The sequence below is a fragment of the Centrocercus urophasianus genome, unplaced genomic scaffold (genome assembly GCF_019232065.1).
Source record: "Centrocercus urophasianus isolate 14NV4802_14NV808 unplaced genomic scaffold, USGS_Curo_1.0 seq_13, whole genome shotgun sequence".
NCBI lineage: Eukaryota > Metazoa > Chordata > Aves > Galliformes > Phasianidae > Centrocercus > Centrocercus urophasianus.
Genome location: NW_024884475.1, coordinates 20064381 through 20083349, shown reverse-complemented (window position 1 = coordinate 20083349; position 18969 = coordinate 20064381). Strand labels below are relative to the sequence as shown.

General features: G+C 35.2%; 1 protein-coding gene across 6 annotated transcripts in view; it reads left to right on the top strand.

Annotated features, from left to right (window-relative positions):
• The window catches only part of ARAP2 (ArfGAP with RhoGAP domain, ankyrin repeat and PH domain 2), a 118265-nt gene that overhangs the window by 27337 nt on the left and 71959 nt on the right, over nucleotides 1-18969 (top strand). For all 6 annotated transcript variants that reach the window (XM_042811541.1, XM_042811539.1, XM_042811537.1 and 3 more), the window contains 2 exons: nucleotides 1097-1217; nucleotides 4070-4251. In XM_042811541.1, coding sequence (XP_042667475.1) covers nucleotides 1097-1217; nucleotides 4070-4251 — 303 coding nt within the window. The remainder of the gene's footprint in view (nucleotides 1-1096; nucleotides 1218-4069; nucleotides 4252-18969) is intronic.

The following is an 18969-nucleotide window of genomic DNA, read 5'->3' as shown; positions in this document are numbered from 1 at the left end:
CAGTAAACAAAAAAAGCATCCTCCATGCTTAACATTCACACTGATTCCTTAAGTCCTTGTGTAAAGTCTGTTATAATAATTTATACTTCAGGAGGAAATTTATTGCAGTACGAATTCTTTACGGGGAAGCTACCTCTTGGAATATTACTGCATCTGAATCATAAATCTTAGCAGTGTATCTGAATTATCTTAGTCAGAAAACCAATTGATCAAAGCATGTTGGTGACAGGAGAAGCAGCGCTAACTCTGTAATCCTGGAATTGTTCAGATGTACTTGTGAAGTGTTGTGTATCTGCTTCAGCTTATTAGATGATCTACTTGGAGAAAGTAGTAGTATTTCTTTTTTTTTCCTGTCTTATTGTTGCTTAAATTCTGTTGTCCTGCTTCCTAGCTGGAAATTAGGAAGTTCTGGGAAAACTCACTGTGATGTCAAATGATATTTTTGAGGGACCATTCCACTTTCATCTGATCTGAGAGAATAGCATGTATCTGCTACAAGGTTATCATTACTAATGACAAGACAATGGATTTTTGCAGAATTGCCGTCACTCTTCTCTCCCCTCCCGCCTCCCCCCTTCAACTGAATATTGAATGCTAATGGATACAATCCATGGTGGTCTTTTTTAGCTGGCTAACAATGAAGGGGAGAAGGAAATTCAGAAATTCTCTGGAATACTCTACCTAGAGAAGGCATAAGTTTTTTTTCTTGCTTGATTCTATTTTACAATTGTGTGTGTATGGATGATATACTCAATTATTTGGAATAAAATTGTGAATTTAAGACTAAGACATTTTGTCGTAGCAGTGTCATGAGATGTCTTCTGTAGTGATGTTTCATATATGCATTATACCTCATTATGGGATTTTCTTCTATTTTACAAGACAGAATATGAGCATGGACATGTAACGAAATGGGCTGTGTGACGATAGTGAAATGGTTTACTTAATTGATGCAGTTTTATTAATAATAAATGCTGAACTTGTAGGAGAACAGCACAGTTTAGAATGTGAGCATCCTGAACATCACTGTGCATAATACTACCTGGGAGACATTTATTAACAACTATTAACTGCTTCTTTTGTGTTTTTATTATAGGAAGTGTTCTCAAAGGGAATAATACTACTTTCTGCTATAGCAACAGTTAGAGTTCATGGAGAGAATAAATTTGAAGTTGTTACATCCCATAGGACTTTTGTCTTCCGAGTGGATAAAGAAGGTATGTACAATACTTGTATGTAATTCTAATGATTTTTTGAAAGCCATGTAGTCATTGCTGATAAATTAAATAATAATTAAATCATAATTAAATTATGAAGTATAATTTGTTGTATTGCAAAAGGTATTTCTCACATCCATCTATTTGGATTCATGAAGAAGAAAATTGATAACTACAACCTTTGTAGTAAGAAATAAAATACTTTGTAAAGCATCAGAAATAATAACACTTTTCCAGCTCTTCTGCCTCCTTTCCCATTATTTCCGAAGATGAATTTTTCTGGACATTCATTAGATATCACTAGCAACTTTTACAGTCTGTGCACTATCAGCCATCTGCTCTCAGTCACTACTTGATATAAAATTGATGAAGAGCAACAATGAAGTTGATAGCTTGGATGTGATGATGTGATAAGAGACAATGTGATTATTTTTTGTTTGTTTTTATTTACTGCCTCATACAGTATTTTCATCCATTTCATCGTTGGTAGAGAATACAAACAAAAAGAGGAAGTTAGTGCACCTTCTAGTCTAATGCTTTATTATCCTAATGCTGTAATATATAAAATGAATGTCAGTGCATGTATGACTTATTTATGGAAACAATCAAAGAAACTGGAATACCTAGGAAACGAGACATGCAGTATGTATTTACAGCACTGTGTGCCAGACCCATTATAGCTAGGGGTCTCTCAGCATTTCCTTTATCAAATCTCATTTTTGTGGGTTACAGCTTGGTTGTATACATTTGCTGCAGGCTGCAACAGGAGTGCAGCATTGGTGAACAAATCCTTATCAGGTCTGTCTCAAATCAGTTCAGACATTTTTATGCTCTTAGCTAAGAAGTAGGTCTATTTTTATTACTTTTGCCTTTCTCTTCCAAAATAAATTTGGTCGTTTTTATAAATTAGAACATAACTGTCTTAGCACGTTATTTTTTTTGTAGGGCCATAATTTGCTTTATGAGTTGTTATCTTTAAATACCGTAAAACATTAACAACTTATATTGACTCAAAAAGTAAATTTAGAGCAGCCACTTTTTATTCATTAAATTGTATTTTCATTTAGTATGCAACTCTCTTTGGACCTGGTGATGTGTTCATAAAGCTGTTACTGTCACATTAAGGATATAAGTTGATATTGTACAAGTAATTTGATCCTTACTGTATCCAGTGGTGGGTGATGTATTCATAGTAAATTATGTAAATAACCTTGCTTGCTTACTAGTATGTGCACAAACTGTCACTTTATGCTATTCTGTGAATTTGTGATTGGAAATTGTTCTGGGACTATTCCAAGAACACTTTTTAAAAAGATTTTGAAATGAGGTCCTATACATATTTCATCCTGTGGACCTCCTATATCAACTTTTTTTAATTTCTGCTGAAGTATCAAAATACAGAATATTGCCATTGCCTTTGTTGACTTGTGTCCCCTGATACCAAAGTCAGTCCATAATCTGTAGAATATTGCATTTGCTTTCTTGTCTTTTGGTTCTCTGATTATTTGTTTTGCAAACTGGAAATACAATATTTTTTTGAGTAGCAAGGGGGAAATTGTGTAACATTTTGGATAGTTTAGGGCATTTGGGGGGAAAAAATGAAATAGGTGGTAGTGCTAAATTAGAACATATCTGCTCAAATTCTGTGAGATTTTAATTCAGATGAAACATTATTTAAAAAGAAAAACAAACCTTTCAGATTAATTTTGTAAACATCTATACCAAAATAATCCAATGACCTTTTACAATTACTTTCAGAGACTTTAGAATAGAACAGTTATCTTAAAACAAAACCTGTACTTGCTAAGAGGAGCTCTAGAATTGCCTTCTTTGTGCTAGTCTGTCAGGTGCTGTCTTTCTCTTCTTCAAACACTTCTGATGCTTAAATTCATTTGTTGCTTCTTGTTGCTCACATTACATTTATGAAGTGAGTACATTATTGTTTTGATGGTCCTCTCTACAATGCTGGGCACTGATCATGTCAACTTTAGGTGTGCCATGAATTACATGTACAGATATATATTACATCCTGTATGTTTTATGACTCGAATCTCTTAGAGCAAAGAACTGAAGTATTCCTGATGTTTTCATCATGTAGGGCACGTCTAATTGATTCAATATATTCAGTTTTAATATATATTGATCTTAGACTGGGGAAATGTCTGAACAGTGTGTGAGGCTGAGTGGAACTTCATTACTTCACCTACTTGTGATCTTACAAATGTGAAGCTAAACTAATACCGCATGCAAAACATGTTCAAACATACATTTTCTTGATTACTCAGTGCCCCTGACAATATCGAGCTTCACCACTATGCCTTAATGGAGTAGTCTGTGAATTGCCAAATGTTTCATAAAAGCATGGTCCAACAGAGTAGCGTTTGGGTTGGCTTCTCTCTTCAGTGATGGATAATATTTAGGCTCCATACTATTTGCTTGCATTACTTCCCATAGTCCTTTTCTTATTGCCCGATGAATAATAAATGAAGAACATGTTACCTGTACGCCACCTCAGTTGTTAAGCTCTGTGAAATTAAGCATCTTAGAACTAGCAGTCATGATTTTTGAAAACTGTAATATTTTCATAACTTTCAATTACTTTTTTTTTTTATTTATTTTTGTGGAAGGTACCTGAGTGGATAACCTTGCTAGCCTCTCCTCTTCTATATTTGTTTTTTTTTTTTTTTTTTTTTTTTTTTTTTTACCTCTTTTTCAAGGTAGATGTTATCTCTTATGCTGTAGTTATACCATCAACCAGCAAGGCATAGTAGGAAGAAAAAGAAAAGAAATATGGTAGAAAGTGGAGCTGCTGCTTAACATATAACCTCTATCTAATTTTCTTCCTTGTTTAGAAGAAAGGAATGACTGGGTTGATAAAATACTCAATGCCGTGAAATCTCAATCTGATAATAACCCTCAGTCTCGAATTTCTGTTGCTCCTGAGAAAAGTGGATATCTTGAACTGAAAGGATACAAAGCCAAAATCTTTATTCTTCTTCAAGGGAATACTGTGTGGATCTGCAAAAATGAGCAGGTAAATTTTTCATGTGATTTTTGTGAATGAATGCTTGAAAAGATGGTGTTAGAAAATGATGGTTCTTTGTGAATATAAATGCATATCCTTTTTTTTATGTAGCACTTTATTGTTGCAATTCTGAAAAGACTTCAAAAAGCAAGAAATGTATCATTATACCTGTTGTACAATAAAAAAACCAAATATGTAGTGAGGTGAAATGAAAAGCCTTGAGTGTCACAACAGGTTAGTGGCGGGGGTAGGATTAATTCACTCTTAAAAGTGTGTATCATAAGTACTACTAATTCAGCTTATTTTGTGCACTGCTTTCCCTGTCCTCCTGTAGTACAGTGCTCTAGAAAATACCACAATGTACTTATATACATAACATATTTAAAGTGACACTTCATCTAAATGTTCGACGTTAATGTTCCTTGTGTTTTTAAGAACCTGAATTGACTTGTTGTGCACTGTAATATATTAAACAAATCCAGAATTTAAAAAAAAAACAACACAAAGTAGCTTGCACTCCAGTTCCCAAATCCAGGGTTGTGTAGTTTTGTTGTCGTTTGCCTGGGGTTTTTTTTGTTTTCTTTTTTATTTGGTTTAATTGTGAGTATATTATGATGTAATGTAGTTAACTGTGGAATTCCCTAGGATGCTGTAGATAAAGGGTATAAATGGGAGCTCAATGGATGGCTGTGCAAGCTGTTGGAAGAATATCTATTACAGGACAGTAAATGAAAGGTACTATTTCTGTGTAAGGAAATTGGCAACCCATGAGAGCCAGGGTGAGGACCTGGGGAAAGCGCTATTGCTATGCCTTGCTCTTTCAGATTTGTGTACTTGCAAATTCTTATTTAAAATATGATTGCTCTCATGGTAACTAGTCCTTTTGTTGTTCACTTCCTCACCTACTGTGTCCTCTTCTATATGGAGAAAGTGTTCCAGAGCCATTCACTTTCAAGTTGAAAATTATGATTAATCTAGGATAGTTTAACATGTATTTTTGTATCCCCTCCCCTAAAAATTTTCTTACACGTGTTTTCAATTATTATTGTGTGTTTGCATGTGTATGTTGAATCTATTGCTTGAGGGGGCTGTTTGGTAAACTGTATCAGCTGTGCCCGTTAAGTATCTACGACTTCACATTTGTTTTAGCTAATCATGAAAGCACACCTTTAAACAGCCTTTTGACTAGATGCTTATTCCCTTCTACTACATGGATGCTCTGCACAGGTCAGGAAATGCAGTGCAGCAGATGGCAAACCAAAATGAAGACCTGGAACAGCATGAAGTTTATACATGCTGTCAGCTTGTCATTTCCTTCTCCTTGAATGAAATTTATGAACAATGGTGCAAAACTAGCACATCTCCTAAGCCTGTTTATTTAAAACCAAACATGTCAAATGATCCTAAGAGGATTCTTGTTAGATCCTCTATTTGAACAAATGACTTCTGCCTTTTTGGAAATCAGAAAAAATAGCTTCTGTCTTCAAGCTTTCATGCAATCTAGTTCTCCTGGTACCTCTTTTGTTTTTCAACTTTTAGATAAAATGTATTGTTTTTACTGCTGCATTAAAGAAATGCTCAGTAATGTAGTTCTAATCCAGTAGAGGGCTCTGATGTTTTACAAATCTTTGCCAGTCTCAAGCTTGTTCTTCAGCCATTAATTACCAAGCAAATACATCCAGGGATGTCCTTTAATTCTGCTCATATTGGAATTCACATCCTTACTAGAGAACTACTCCCAGAGAGACTTAGAAGGGTTTATTATAACTGCAGTGCTAAAAGACACCTATTTACACTTCTTACAATGTTGAGATGAGATCGGATCAAGCTGATTTATTGATTTCTATTAAACTTGATAGAGGAGAGTCCACTGGTGCTTTAAAAGATTTTTCTTCATTGTTAAAAGTGGAGAAGATCCTAAGCCAAATGCCTAATCCTAACATAACCAACATGAACTTTGTGAAGTTCAGACTGAGATCAGAACAACATGTCTCAGGCCCATTTCTAGTTAAAAAGTGATGGGTTAGCCTGAGCTTCTGGCAGTGATATAGTGCTAGTAAGAAACCATCAATTTCTTTGACTCTCTATGTAGTGTGAATTTCTTAAACTTCCTCTCTGGAGCAGGTGTGAAAAATAGATCGTACAGAATCAATTTGTTCAACCTGCAACTTGCTGAAATTCCCATTTCTATTTCAAAATCATTCGTGCTTAAATAAAAACATGTCATCTGATCCTTCATGACAGCTCAAACATTGGCTTGAAATGTCAGGCTACTGCGATGGTGCCAGTGATAACCTCCCCTCTGTGACCATCAGAAGGGCTGTGACAGATGCCTTCCTGGTCTGCCAGAAAATACCCACTTCATTGGGGTGTATACAAGCTTCTCTGATAGAGCTGAAGCCAGGGATGGCCTATATGTCACAGTATTTGCACTGGAGTTTGGCTTTGATAAAGATAACTAGAGATTTTTTTTTGATTCTGCCTTGGGTAATTTCAAAATAGATGCATTTACATGGGGTATTAGAGAAAACAGCAAAATAGAAAGACTGGGAAATAGTATGTATGGCTGCATGCCATGATTATTTACAACTTTTTCCCACCATGCATGACTCCAAGTTAAAGCTTGAATAATGATGAGTGTTCTGCTGTGTATGAGAAGTAGTACCCGTTTCATATTAAAAAATAAATAAATAAAAAACCAAAAAACCCCACAAAACTCTTATTTCATTTTGGCTGGAAATCTTATTGATTTCAGAGGGCTTTTGTTTTGTCAAAGATTGAAATGATTTGCTCAGTGGCAGATGGGAATGTTTATGCATGTTGAATGAACCAGTAAGATAGTACCTAATTTCCATTTCCTCTCTAATGTTAGTAGTGCATTTAAAGCAAACCTGGGCAACATCAAGCGATGTATTACAGGAGATGATCAATTAAACACATTCTGTAATGTAGAGAGCTGATAAAGGGGGGCACAGGTGGAAGGAAAAATCAGCTGCTCAGTGTTTGTAATCTGAAGGAGAGGAGGTTAGGTTAAAGTCACTGGAGGGGATGTGTGCAAGTATTCATTGTGTTAGATTCTTCACTGTATCACTGTGATAATATTGTGAATATCAAATGAGTCAAGGGTGATGTCAGCAGCAGTATGAAATGAGAGAATTTGAAAGTAATTGCCTAAAGATTCTGAGAACTAATGAGGAGTCCTGAGCAGTAACTTGAGTGCCAGTTCAGTGGTTGCTACTTAAAGCTGAGGTGTTGTGGTGTTACTGTGTTGCAAAAGCCGCTGATCATTTTGGAAAGGAAGCTGGGGAAAAGGGTGAGGAATTAAAGAGAACAAAAGAAAGTGAGAGGGGCAGTCAGAAGAGTTGATGGATGATAAATGAAATGAGAATGAAGTGCTGGATGCCCACTGGAGTGGGGCAGTGAATGAAATATTGAATTACTGTGATTGAAAAACCACAAGAAAGAATCCATCCCTCTCCATGTGGAGAGCACATGTAGTTTTGGAGATGTTTGGTAATAAGCTATTGTTTGTAACAAGTACTGGTAAGTTCTGTGAAATTGCCTGCTTGATTGCTGGTGTAGACTATGTTCAAATGTGCTTTAATTATATGATCTTGTCAAGAATGTCTTAAATATGTGGAGGTAACAGAAGAGCTAATGAACCTTTGCCCTCGTTTGTCCTTGTAGAAGTGTTCTTCAGGCTTCACTCTTCAAAATGATCTGTAGCAAGATGTAAAAATACATAGTAAGAATGTAAGGAAATATGTTGGGGGAGAGAAGATTAAGGTGAAAACATGTTTTGATATCAAATATATACTGGCAACTTGAAGTGGAAGCAAATTATCTAGCCTCTTTTAAATACAGTTGTTTGCATCAAGCTGTAGCAGGGATGATGAATTAAGGTTGTGTTTCTAATTTTACAGCGGTTTCTTGGCATGCAGTTCACTCTAGTCTTCCACACTCAAAACCATGGCAAAGATCAATTGCTGTGCATGACATCAGGAACAACTAAGTGCAAAATAACTTGTATTCTGTAAGAAAGCTTAAAAGTTTCTGTTTTTGGCTTGTGTGCGATAGGAAATGAATTTTAACAGGGAGTTCTGTTGATATGGGGGAGGGTTTCTGAGCTTAACTTCTTCAGATTTCAACTAATTACTCAAAAAAAACCAAACAAACAAACAGCAAAGCATTTTAAATAATACACTAATAACATGATTGAATCAGACAAGAGTAATGTGACGGTGACTCATCTGTACAAGCAAGATCTGCATTTAACATTCAAAAATATTTTTATGGGATATTGCTCTAGGTTGTTAAAGATAAAATTAAAGAGAAGGCAGAATTATATCAAATACAAAATAAGTTAATGCTAAGTACTTCTCTTCTTCTCTGTGTAGTTAAATTAAACCTTGCCTACATAAGTTTTTCTTCCTTGTTTGTTTTTATGCTGTTAAGATCTTACTAAGCTGTAAATACACCTAAAGGTATCGTGAAGTGCGATAGGAAGCCTAACGCTTCCATAGTGATCAAAAGTTTCATGATCAATTTGATTTGGTGTGGAGGGTAGGGATGGAGAAAGGGAAAAGACAAAGTTATCAGCTTCACAATTATGCTCAGTTGAGCTTTCTGGAATAGCAAATAGGTATACAACCAGCTACCTTGATTGTGTAAAAGTTAGTAGTGAAGAAAATTAAGATTTGTTTGAATACTGTGAAGAAAAAGGATTTCGCTGTATGGCACAGCATATGTGTGAATAGCTGAAGAAGGTTTTAGATTTACTCATCGTAAGGTTACTATTAATGCATTCTGGGGGAAATTCCTATTTAATTGTAATCATACCAGTCAGTTTTCATGGCAGACATGCTTCATCCTTCATTTCAGATGTAAAACTATTTAATATGGCTGAAATGTTAGTGTTTTTGTAAAGCTGCAAAACTGTCATAAAAGTGAAGAGCAAAGTATTTCTGAGACAGTGTAGAAAACACATCCTCACTGAAACATTCATTCAACAACCTTAAATAGAGGCACAAATATGCGTTATGTAATGTATATGAGTCATTTTCTAAACTAGTTAAAATGCCATTACTGCTATTGCAACTTTATGTAAGACATCTGTTATGGACTTGCTATTTTTGAAGTCTGTTACAACACAATTAACTAGATGCAGTTTACAAATCTCTACTCTTAAGTTATTTGGTGTGGCAGAACTCAGAAGAGTAGTGTCACAAAAGGATTATTTTTTTGTATATATATCCCCTTAGAAGTGCTAAACTTTAATGTTTCAGAGAGATGAGACTATTCATTTCCCCAGTGAGGAGCAGGATTTTTAAAGATTTGCCTAATCTGATGAGTATGATCAGATGAATGCTGACAGTCACATCATGCTGATCAAATTTTTATCCTTGCTAGCTATACTAAATAAAATGTATTAGCACCTACCAGCAAGAGGCCAAAGAGCATGGCTGTAATTACCAACTCTGTAATGTCTAGAACCCTGAACGCTTAAAAGCAGATGGTTGATCATAACATAGTTAGTTTGTGGTATCAGGCAAAACTCAGTGTTCTCTGAGAGAACTGTTTTGGCATTCATGGATTTCTGTTGCCTCGAGGTAACTTTTTAAGATTGGACTGTCCTATTCTAAACTCTTTTGAAATTCTTCAGAATAAGAATCACTGCAGTTTGTTTCAGATCCCCAGAAATTTTAGTTCCTCCCTCTTTGTTTGTTTGTTTGTTTGTTTTTCCCTTTTTCTGCTCTTTCATTCCCCACGTTTTTGTTGCGGACAGTTGCTCCAGAATCGTGTTACACACAGTGTGTGCTGAAAAAGGGAAAAGTAACTCCCCTGGTGATGGAGAAAGAACAGGTTGAAATTGCCAATGGTCTGCTAAAATGATGGAATGAGAACAGATTACACTATTGTTCAGTTATCTGTACAGATCAGCCATTTAAGTTTTCATAAACTGTGAATAGTGGATGGTTTAAAATGAACGTTAGAAAGATGATCCTTAAAATACTGAGAAATTTCATCTCTTTTGTAGCTGAAGTGACTTTTCCATCTTCTGGAGGAAATACATTTTTGCTTGTTAGTTGCAGTTTCTTTGTGCTATTTGGAGCAGAGTGACATTGTTCCAGATAGTAACAAAGTTATATGATAACAAAGTAAAGAAAATATCTACAAACTTTATTCTTAATAAATGCAACCTCCTTAAAGCAAGAGGAAAAAGGCTTATGGTTTACAGTGCAGTAAAAATATGGGGAATACCCCTGTGTGCTTTTTCAGCAATAATTTCTATCTCTGCTTAATAAATTGCTAGGCCAACAAATTTGAACTTAATCAACTCACACTCAATTATTACCTCATGAAACACTTCAATGCCATTGTTATTAGATTCTCCCTCACAAATATTTTGCATTGCTCTTAATAAGATGCATTTGCATCTTATTAGAGAAGGCACATTTTAACTCAATCATTAGAGTTGATATCTTAAAGGTATTTCTACAAAACTTCAGTCAGAAGTTTTTTCTTTCTCAGCTTGTGGGTCAGACTCCCCCAGAGACTCAGCAAAGTTATTGATTGGAACCTAGTGTTTTTGAAGACATTACTGAAAAGGATTTTGTGCACTGAATTTAGACCTTTGTTATCTTCACTTAAGGTCAAAGATTACCAGCAGTTGGCAGTGAGACAGCTGGAGGGCGATGAGAATGGAACTGGGCAGTGACTATGGAGGCATATACTGAGTTTAATAACATACAGGATGGATAACTGTGATCCAGGAAATGTGAAGTAGAAGAGTCTGGTTTGTTTTTTAAGTAATAACTATATTTATATACATATATATATACTATATATATATACAATAACTAATGATATTCACAATTTGACAATTTCACAATTCAGTTATTTCTATTATTTTGTCTTTGAGGAACAATAGAGCTATCTTTGTTTTGTACCTTTGTACACTTGAACTGAAGATATACGATTGACTTCTCCAGTCCTCTTGGGGTTATATTATTATCTTGTATTTAATAGTATTACAATTCACAGTCATTTCTTTCTGTTTCAGTCAAGATACACTTTTTTTAGATATATTTTTATTGCTATTTCATTGCTGAGACTCCATTTTCATTATGGCAAAACTGTTGTTTGTTTGTCTCTTGTACTGATAAGTGTTTTAAAACTGTACTACTTTCCATACTCTTTCTAGACAGAGAGGAGTCTGTATTCAGCATACTGCACTAATCCACATTTATGCATGCCTACTGTCAGACTGCTGTATGCAGCATTGTATTAAAGATACCTGAGCAATGTTTGAGAGAGGTCTTGAAGCAGCAGGCTGCGTTGGTGTAATTAATGTGGCTTTGTGTTCTGCTTCCTATTCCCCAATCAATTGGACTGGCACTTGGTCCAGAGGCTCTGTGGGTTGCTGTGTGATGATGAGAGGTGTGATGTTTTTTTCAGCCAAGGGCTGTAATTCCTTGCCATAGGGTCATAAAGAAGTTCAAAGGCGTACAAAATGACAGCAGTCAGCAACAGCAGCTCAGTTCCTACAATACAGGAGTAATTGCAGCCCATTATTACAATTGACTCTCACTTCTCTCCCCTGAAGGAACTGAGCAGCTGCCAATTTACTGGGCTGCAAGAAAACTGATGAGCCAGGAGATAGGGATCATAACAAAAGTTGAGAAACTGATCAAGGCAAAATTCATTAGACCTCTGAGTAGCCATAAAAGAAGCAAAGGAGACAGTGCTGACTGGTCATCAGTGGTGCCCAAGTGGGAGCTGGATTCTGACTTCCAGGTTGGTTTGTTTCAGCTTGCACTTCTTTTCTTAACAAGGAGAAGCAAGGGAATTTCTAGCATCTTATCTTGCTTAAAATGAACAAACCACAGAGAGCAAATACCTGACATTTTTGTGACTTATCTAGAAATGGCTTATGTCACACTGAATAGACACATCAGCTATTTCTCTGAGTGTTTTCTCTGTGCTCTGTAAACATGTGTATTAGGATTTTACAGATTTCTCATTTTCCTTTTACAACTGAAAACATGTGATACATGACTTGCTTAGTCTTTTCTTGTTATTCAGTGACAGTATGCAGTATGTAAAACTTGGAAGTCTGGTTTGAGGGTGATCTTAGGTCTTTGCACTTGCATATCGTCAATGTGTACAATTAGTATTTTAAATGTGAAACTTTGATGTTGTTCTCAATAAGAGATGGTAGTATGGGAGTAGAAGAGTTACATCTACACAAAGCTGTATTTCAGAGGCTTTATTTCTTCAGCCTTCTGTCACTGATGAAGTATGGAATGTCAAGTATATATTTCTTGACATAAGCAGGTATTTTACAGGGAGAAGTACAAATGCAGGTTAGTAGAATACGCTGTAGGTACAAAAGCAGAAGATGTCTCATTGCTGTTTTGCATGATTCTGTGGTGCTGGAAGTTCAGATCTTTTAATTCCACACTTATTTCACCTGCAGACCCAAATTGCATTCTCCTACACTGCATGAAGATGTGTTTTGATATAAATCTGAAGAGGTTGGTACAGATTTTGGTCAAGTTGATAAACTTTTCCATTTACTTAGAAGGACAAAGATCCGTTTTCAGTATTTGCAGGGTAGTTTAAGGAAAGCTGTTGCCTGTAGGATCTCAACACAGATACCTGGAGTGAATCTCCAGCTTTGTGAATGTCATTTGAAACTTTGCCATTAATGTCGGTCTTGACAGAGTTTCTTTTCAGTCCAGTATTCTGTTTCATTCCTGAATTTGTCCTAGTTTCTTAAATTGGTATGGTCCTGCTGGGAAAATATACCTCCTCCTGGCTTTAGTTTGTTTGCAGATTGCAGCTGCCCAATCTTCCTAGCACAGACTGATTTTTTTTTTAAAAAAAAAACTTTGTTCTCAAAATTCATTGTTGCATGTTACAAGCCTCCCCACCACTATACACAACTGATGCAAAATTCTGCCACTGGGTCTCCGAATATTGTGAAATAGAGCAATTTTATCTTTCCAATTCTAGATTTTTCTTTCAGTACTTATGTTCTTTTATATATTATCTTGATCAGGCCTTTGCAATTTTGATGCAGTTTTTGTATGACAAGACACACCTCTGTCTCTTTAGTTATGAGGCACAGCTTTTTCTGAGCTGTACTTCCCTGCATACAAAGTGGTTCAGTTTACTGGTGTCTAGGTCAGGATGCTGCTGTTAGATCAGCCTGTGAATCAGTGCTGACAATTTCAGTTCTTGGTCTGTTACCATGAACAAATTTCCACTGTAGCTGCTGCTCTTTATTAATGTCTAATTTATAAGTAATCTTTAGTTATCAGAATGTAGTAATATATGTATATCTCAATATATGTGTATTTTCTAATTACAAAATTATTTTGAAGGCTATTTAAATAGAACACTGATAAAGTGAACTTTGTAAACTTATAGAATATGAAAGTGAAGCTTGTATTTTCTATATTACTCAGAGTATACTAATGGTTTCAGACTAACTGTTTAAGCACTGATTAACCCCCCCCATTTTATCACTCTGAGAATGTGCACTGAAACAGAGTTAATATTGCTCTTGGCAAGTTTTGCTTTTTCAGTCTATTTTAAAATTCAGATGAGCAAGATTTATCTATTCCTTGTATAAGAAAATGGATGGGAACGGGAGACCTGAGAAGTGAAAGGAGTGTAGGAGACAGGTGGAATCATTACGCTACAAGGGAGCCACATGGCCGTAGCTTATTCTGAATCTTGTAAGACATTCTTGTGTGGTTCATCGTGTCAAGGGGAAGCTCAATGACACGCACAAAAAAAGATAAATGTAGAAGCGGTAAATGGAAACAGTTTGTTAACCCTAGAAGGTATATGATGTTTTTTCTACCAGTTAGTTGTCTGTAGTACAGAATGTGTGTGTTTCTGGAAAGGAATGTGTTGCTGTTTTTCTTTTTTGTTCTAAATTTAGTTTGCTATTATGGGGTTGTTCAGTGTTTATCTGTACCAGTTGCATTCTTCAGTTGGATATTAGCCTATACTTCTCATTAACAGAAAATAATTTCATTACCATCTTAATTATACTTGATATTTTTATATACCATTCCAGCTCATAATTTTTGAATTATGTCCTAAAGCTTTAGTCTTTTAGGTTTGATTCAGAAAGACTATGAATACCAGACTTAGTCCTGAAATATGAGTACAATACAGATATTTTAGTGTTGGACCTTTGTTTTCTTTGTCCTGATAATGAAATTCATTGTTTAGGATGGATTTACTAAGAGTTCAGTAAACTCTAAATGCTTTATCCTATGGCTATTTCAGTATATAAGTAATGAAAAGGATATTGCTTATTTGCAAACTGTGTTGATTTGTGAAACTTCTTATTTTCACACATAACTTTCATACTAACAGTGTGTTGTTATTTTTTACTTGTCATGATTGCAATGATTCCAAAATGCCTAGGCAAATATAGGAATGACTATCTGCTAAACAGTAGCTATGTCTATCTCCATTCATCCTTTTCTTTACAAAAAATCAAATGCCTCTTAAGCAGTCGTAGATATAAATATGAACATATTTATGTATTTCTTTTGTTGAATTAAATGTAAGAAAAATGTCTTGCTGAGAGAGAAAATGCTGAAATGACTGACAGTTAGGAAAGATTCTTGGATATCGAAAATTACCATGCAGCACTGCTGCTGTAACAGCATCAGCCTTCTTTTGGTCTGGGCATGGCAGAATGTATGGTGAAATTGATGATGCTTTTGTCCCTTCACTGTTTTAGAGTAAATCACAGAAGTGGAAAGAATTCTCAAGTCCTAATCTGGTCCCCTCAGGTTTCTGATTGGCAGCAGTGGGAAGCTTCTGCTTTAAACTGTTTTCTGGAAAATGTCTGTATCTCCACAAGTATGTTCTTCAAAGTCAAATGTATATGTGCACGCTCAAAATACTCAAAATACTGTTGTTCTGCTAATAAATGCTTACTTATATTTTTTTTGTAAGTAGAAAAATTGCTTTTCTTTTTTTTCTCAGAGATATCAAAAGTATCTGAACTTCAAATTTAAAGTAAATCTAAACTTGAATTTATTTCAATATTTCCATTCTTCCGGGGTGAATGTTTTTTAAACAGGTGAGAATTGCTACTATCTGGACAAAAGTTTTTGTGTGGACCTATGCTTTGCTTAGTTTATTTTTTTGTCTTAAGCCAAAGATCATAATGTTGCTTGTTAAGGGCAACTTTTCACTTCATGGCTGTGTGAGCAGCAGGTGCTTAAAATCTCCCTAGCAAGAAAGAGTCCTGTTAGCTCAATCCGGAGCTCTCCATATTTTATTGAAATGCTTCTAAATAAGGCTTTTTCTTTGTGTGTTTTCTTGCAATTTGCATCAGTTCACAGGTCCATTCAGTTTGGTAGGATCAGAAATCTGAGCTGGCAGTTTTATTAACATTAGCAGGGAAATCCAGCAGTGATCCAGCTATGATAAAATGAGGTATATTTGGAATTCATGGGGATTCACAGGGATATAGCTACAAACTTTTTTCCTTTACAATATGAAAATGCCCTTCACAGTTGATGCTATTTAGATGGTGCTTTAAAAAGTTTTGAAACTTTCTTTATAATTGTCCGTAAATATTTTTGAATTCCATAAACTGGAGATAAACTTCATGAAAGAAAATTAGAAAGGCTGTGGAAAACTTCAGGTCTGTTAGGAAAATCACAGTTCAGTCAGGAAATGTTACTACTTCTGCTAATATTTATTAAAGCAGAAATTATGCATTATTTTTACTCATGGTCTGTGATGTCAGAGTTACCTTTTATTAAAAAAAAAAAAAAAAAAGAGGAGTTCACTTTATTTATTTAAAAAGTAAATGGTTTTATTTGTACAGGGATGACTTAACACCTTTCTATTTGCTCTTAGTCAATAAAAACTTACGATTGATTAGTGCTACTTTTTACTATTCAATATCATAGAAGTTTATCACCACAGGTAAATTTAGAGGAAAACAGGAACCCCATTGTTCAGGGTTTTTTCTTGGTTCACTGGAGAGATTTTTGCTGGAAGGAGTTTAATACCAGTTTTATCTATTATCCAATGGCAACTGTACAGAAGACTATAAAGAGAGTAATCAATTTTTCACTGTTCCAACTTTTAAAACATCACAGAAATGTTCACAGTCTATTCTTTCTTTAGAAGCTCAAACACTTTGTTAGCAGTTGTCTGGACTATGAATGCATAACAAGAGCTTTGGTGGATATATAAAGCTTCACAATAGAATTATAAAGATGTGAATTCAGAATACCATAACTGTACATGATTCTTCTAAAACATACAGACCTTTGTGGTCTCCAGAGAACAGTCCTGATAAATCTTCCAAGAACGTTTTCTATTGTGAATCACTTTAAAAGAAGAGTCCAGATGGCTACTTAAAATTTTATTAGTAATAAAGATGTTTAAAAATGTCCTTGTGTCAATAGGCAGTGCTCTGGGGAAGTGTATAAAACTGCGTGAGATTTTTGAGATGGTGGTTACAGGGATACCTGTTTCAGCTAAACAAACAAAAAATATCAGAGACAGGTGGTAAAGCTATAAAAGTGAAGAAAATTGAGCCTTTTCCAAGTAATAATAGGCTTTGCTTATGTTAAACTGGCATCCCTGTGGGGTGAAAAATGTGTGAAGCAAGTAGCAAGAAATGAAGTTTGAAATGGGATGGGTTTTCCTGTGTTAGGAATTGTGTATCATAAGGAACATAGTTGTCTCTGCTAAAGGAAACAAGGAGATTGTGTAATAAATGGCCACTGGAATAAGGCTGGAAGTGAAAGCCTTGAGGAGAGGAAGCTCTTGCAGTCTTTTAATTTTATTTATGTGCTTGTTTAGCTTCAGTATCTTTGTCAGCTTGTGAAATTTCTAGAAGCAGCAGAAGAAAAGCTGAGACCACTTCTCAGCTAACGAGATGCTGATTCTTCATCAAACTTTACATTGAGGAGGAGCTGTGCTGGAAGGGACTTGGTGTAATTGGTCAAATTGAGGCTTTGTCAGTTTTTATGTGGAGAACAGGGCTAACAGCAAAGAGAGCTGCTGTCTGTCAATGTATCTGGGAAGATAGCAAGACAGTTTTTTGTGCGCAATGTTAATCAGCTTGATTTTGATGCTTGGTTTCTGTCCTGTGTGCCTCAGATGTGAGGCTCTGTCCCTTTCCTAGTACACTAAATAGCAAGCCAAAGCAAGCATGTAAATACAGTCACACTTTCTACATCTCAGCTCAACTCTGAACTGTAGAATAGTTGAATTTGGTCCTTTCTGTATTTTTCCTAAGAAGTAATGCAAGTGACTGTGGTACCTTTAAGTCACAAACTCTGCCTTCCAGTAATAACATTCAATTGCTTTGTGTCAAAATATACACTTAAAATTCAATTGCATACGTTGATGCAACAGCTCACAGAAATGGTTTCAGAAGTGACAAAAAGGTTATTGGTCTGTCACTAAATTGCATACATACAGATTATTTGTAGTAGCAAGGCATGGATGCAGGATGGATATTTTTTTTTTTTATATTTCTCCTTCAGTATGTTTCAGCACTGGTGAGAAACTTGTGAATGTTTGGAATTACAGTTTTTGCTTTCCTCTTCATTTTCATCATCTTGTCTTATTTTCGAGGACTAAGGTTTTGGAGCTTTTGATTTATGTATACTTTTTTATTTGTAGCTGTTGAATTTGAACATCTCTTTGTTGGTTGTATCATATTATTTCACTGTGAGCTCACATTAAAGCCTTTCCTTATGGAAGCAGAGAGGAAAGGTGAGGAGAAATTTAGTCTGCATCCACTGGTCTGGCTTGCATTCTTTAAATTTTGTAAAGATTTGAGGTTATTGGTAACTGCTATTATGTTGAATTTGATTGAAGTGAAGCACGTATCTAGAGGAAAAAGTTATTCAGGGTTAGATAAGGAGATGTGCTTCTGTGATTATATAAATGTCACTGGGGATTTTTGAGCTAAAAAACCTGTGAAAATTCTGACACAGTCTGTGTGTAGTAACATTACCATGATTACAGATTTGTGCACCCACTCTAAAAGTGAGAAAACTGAGTTTGTTTCTAAAGCCTTACTTCATTCAGTTACATCTATATAATTATTGTGCAATGGATACCATAACACACTGTTTTCTTACATGAGATTACCACCTCAGTTGTAGATTGTTTACTTAACCATTTGATCATTGTAATTTCATTTCGTGAAGTAACTCTGCTATTTTATTGTATGCTGTTGAAAAATGTCTTAAGGAATCTTTCATCAGAAATGGTGATGTGATTAGTAATTATTTTTCTTGGCTATTTGAAGAACAATGATAATTTATTTTTCATCAGTTCCTTGTAGGTAATGGAACATGATTGTCTTCCATATGAACACAGTTCTGAGAAACAAAGTGAATGATTCAAGCGCCCATATATTTTTCATTCTTTTTTTTTTTTCTCTCATGAAACAGAATAGTTTTATGTATTGTATTCATAGGTCTCAGCTGAAGCTCCAGTTGCTTGGCAGTTCTGCAAATCAAACCCTAGAGCATAAAATCAGGTAGTAAGAAATGAAAAATGTACAGTGAAATGACTGAATGCTAAGACTTTTGATTTACAGTGAGTAGAAATAGGCAAAGGTAAGAGCTAACTCTCCAGGATAGTATACAGTCGCATTAATTATGTGACTGTCCTTTTTTTTTTTTTTTTTTTTTTTTTTTTTTTTTTTTT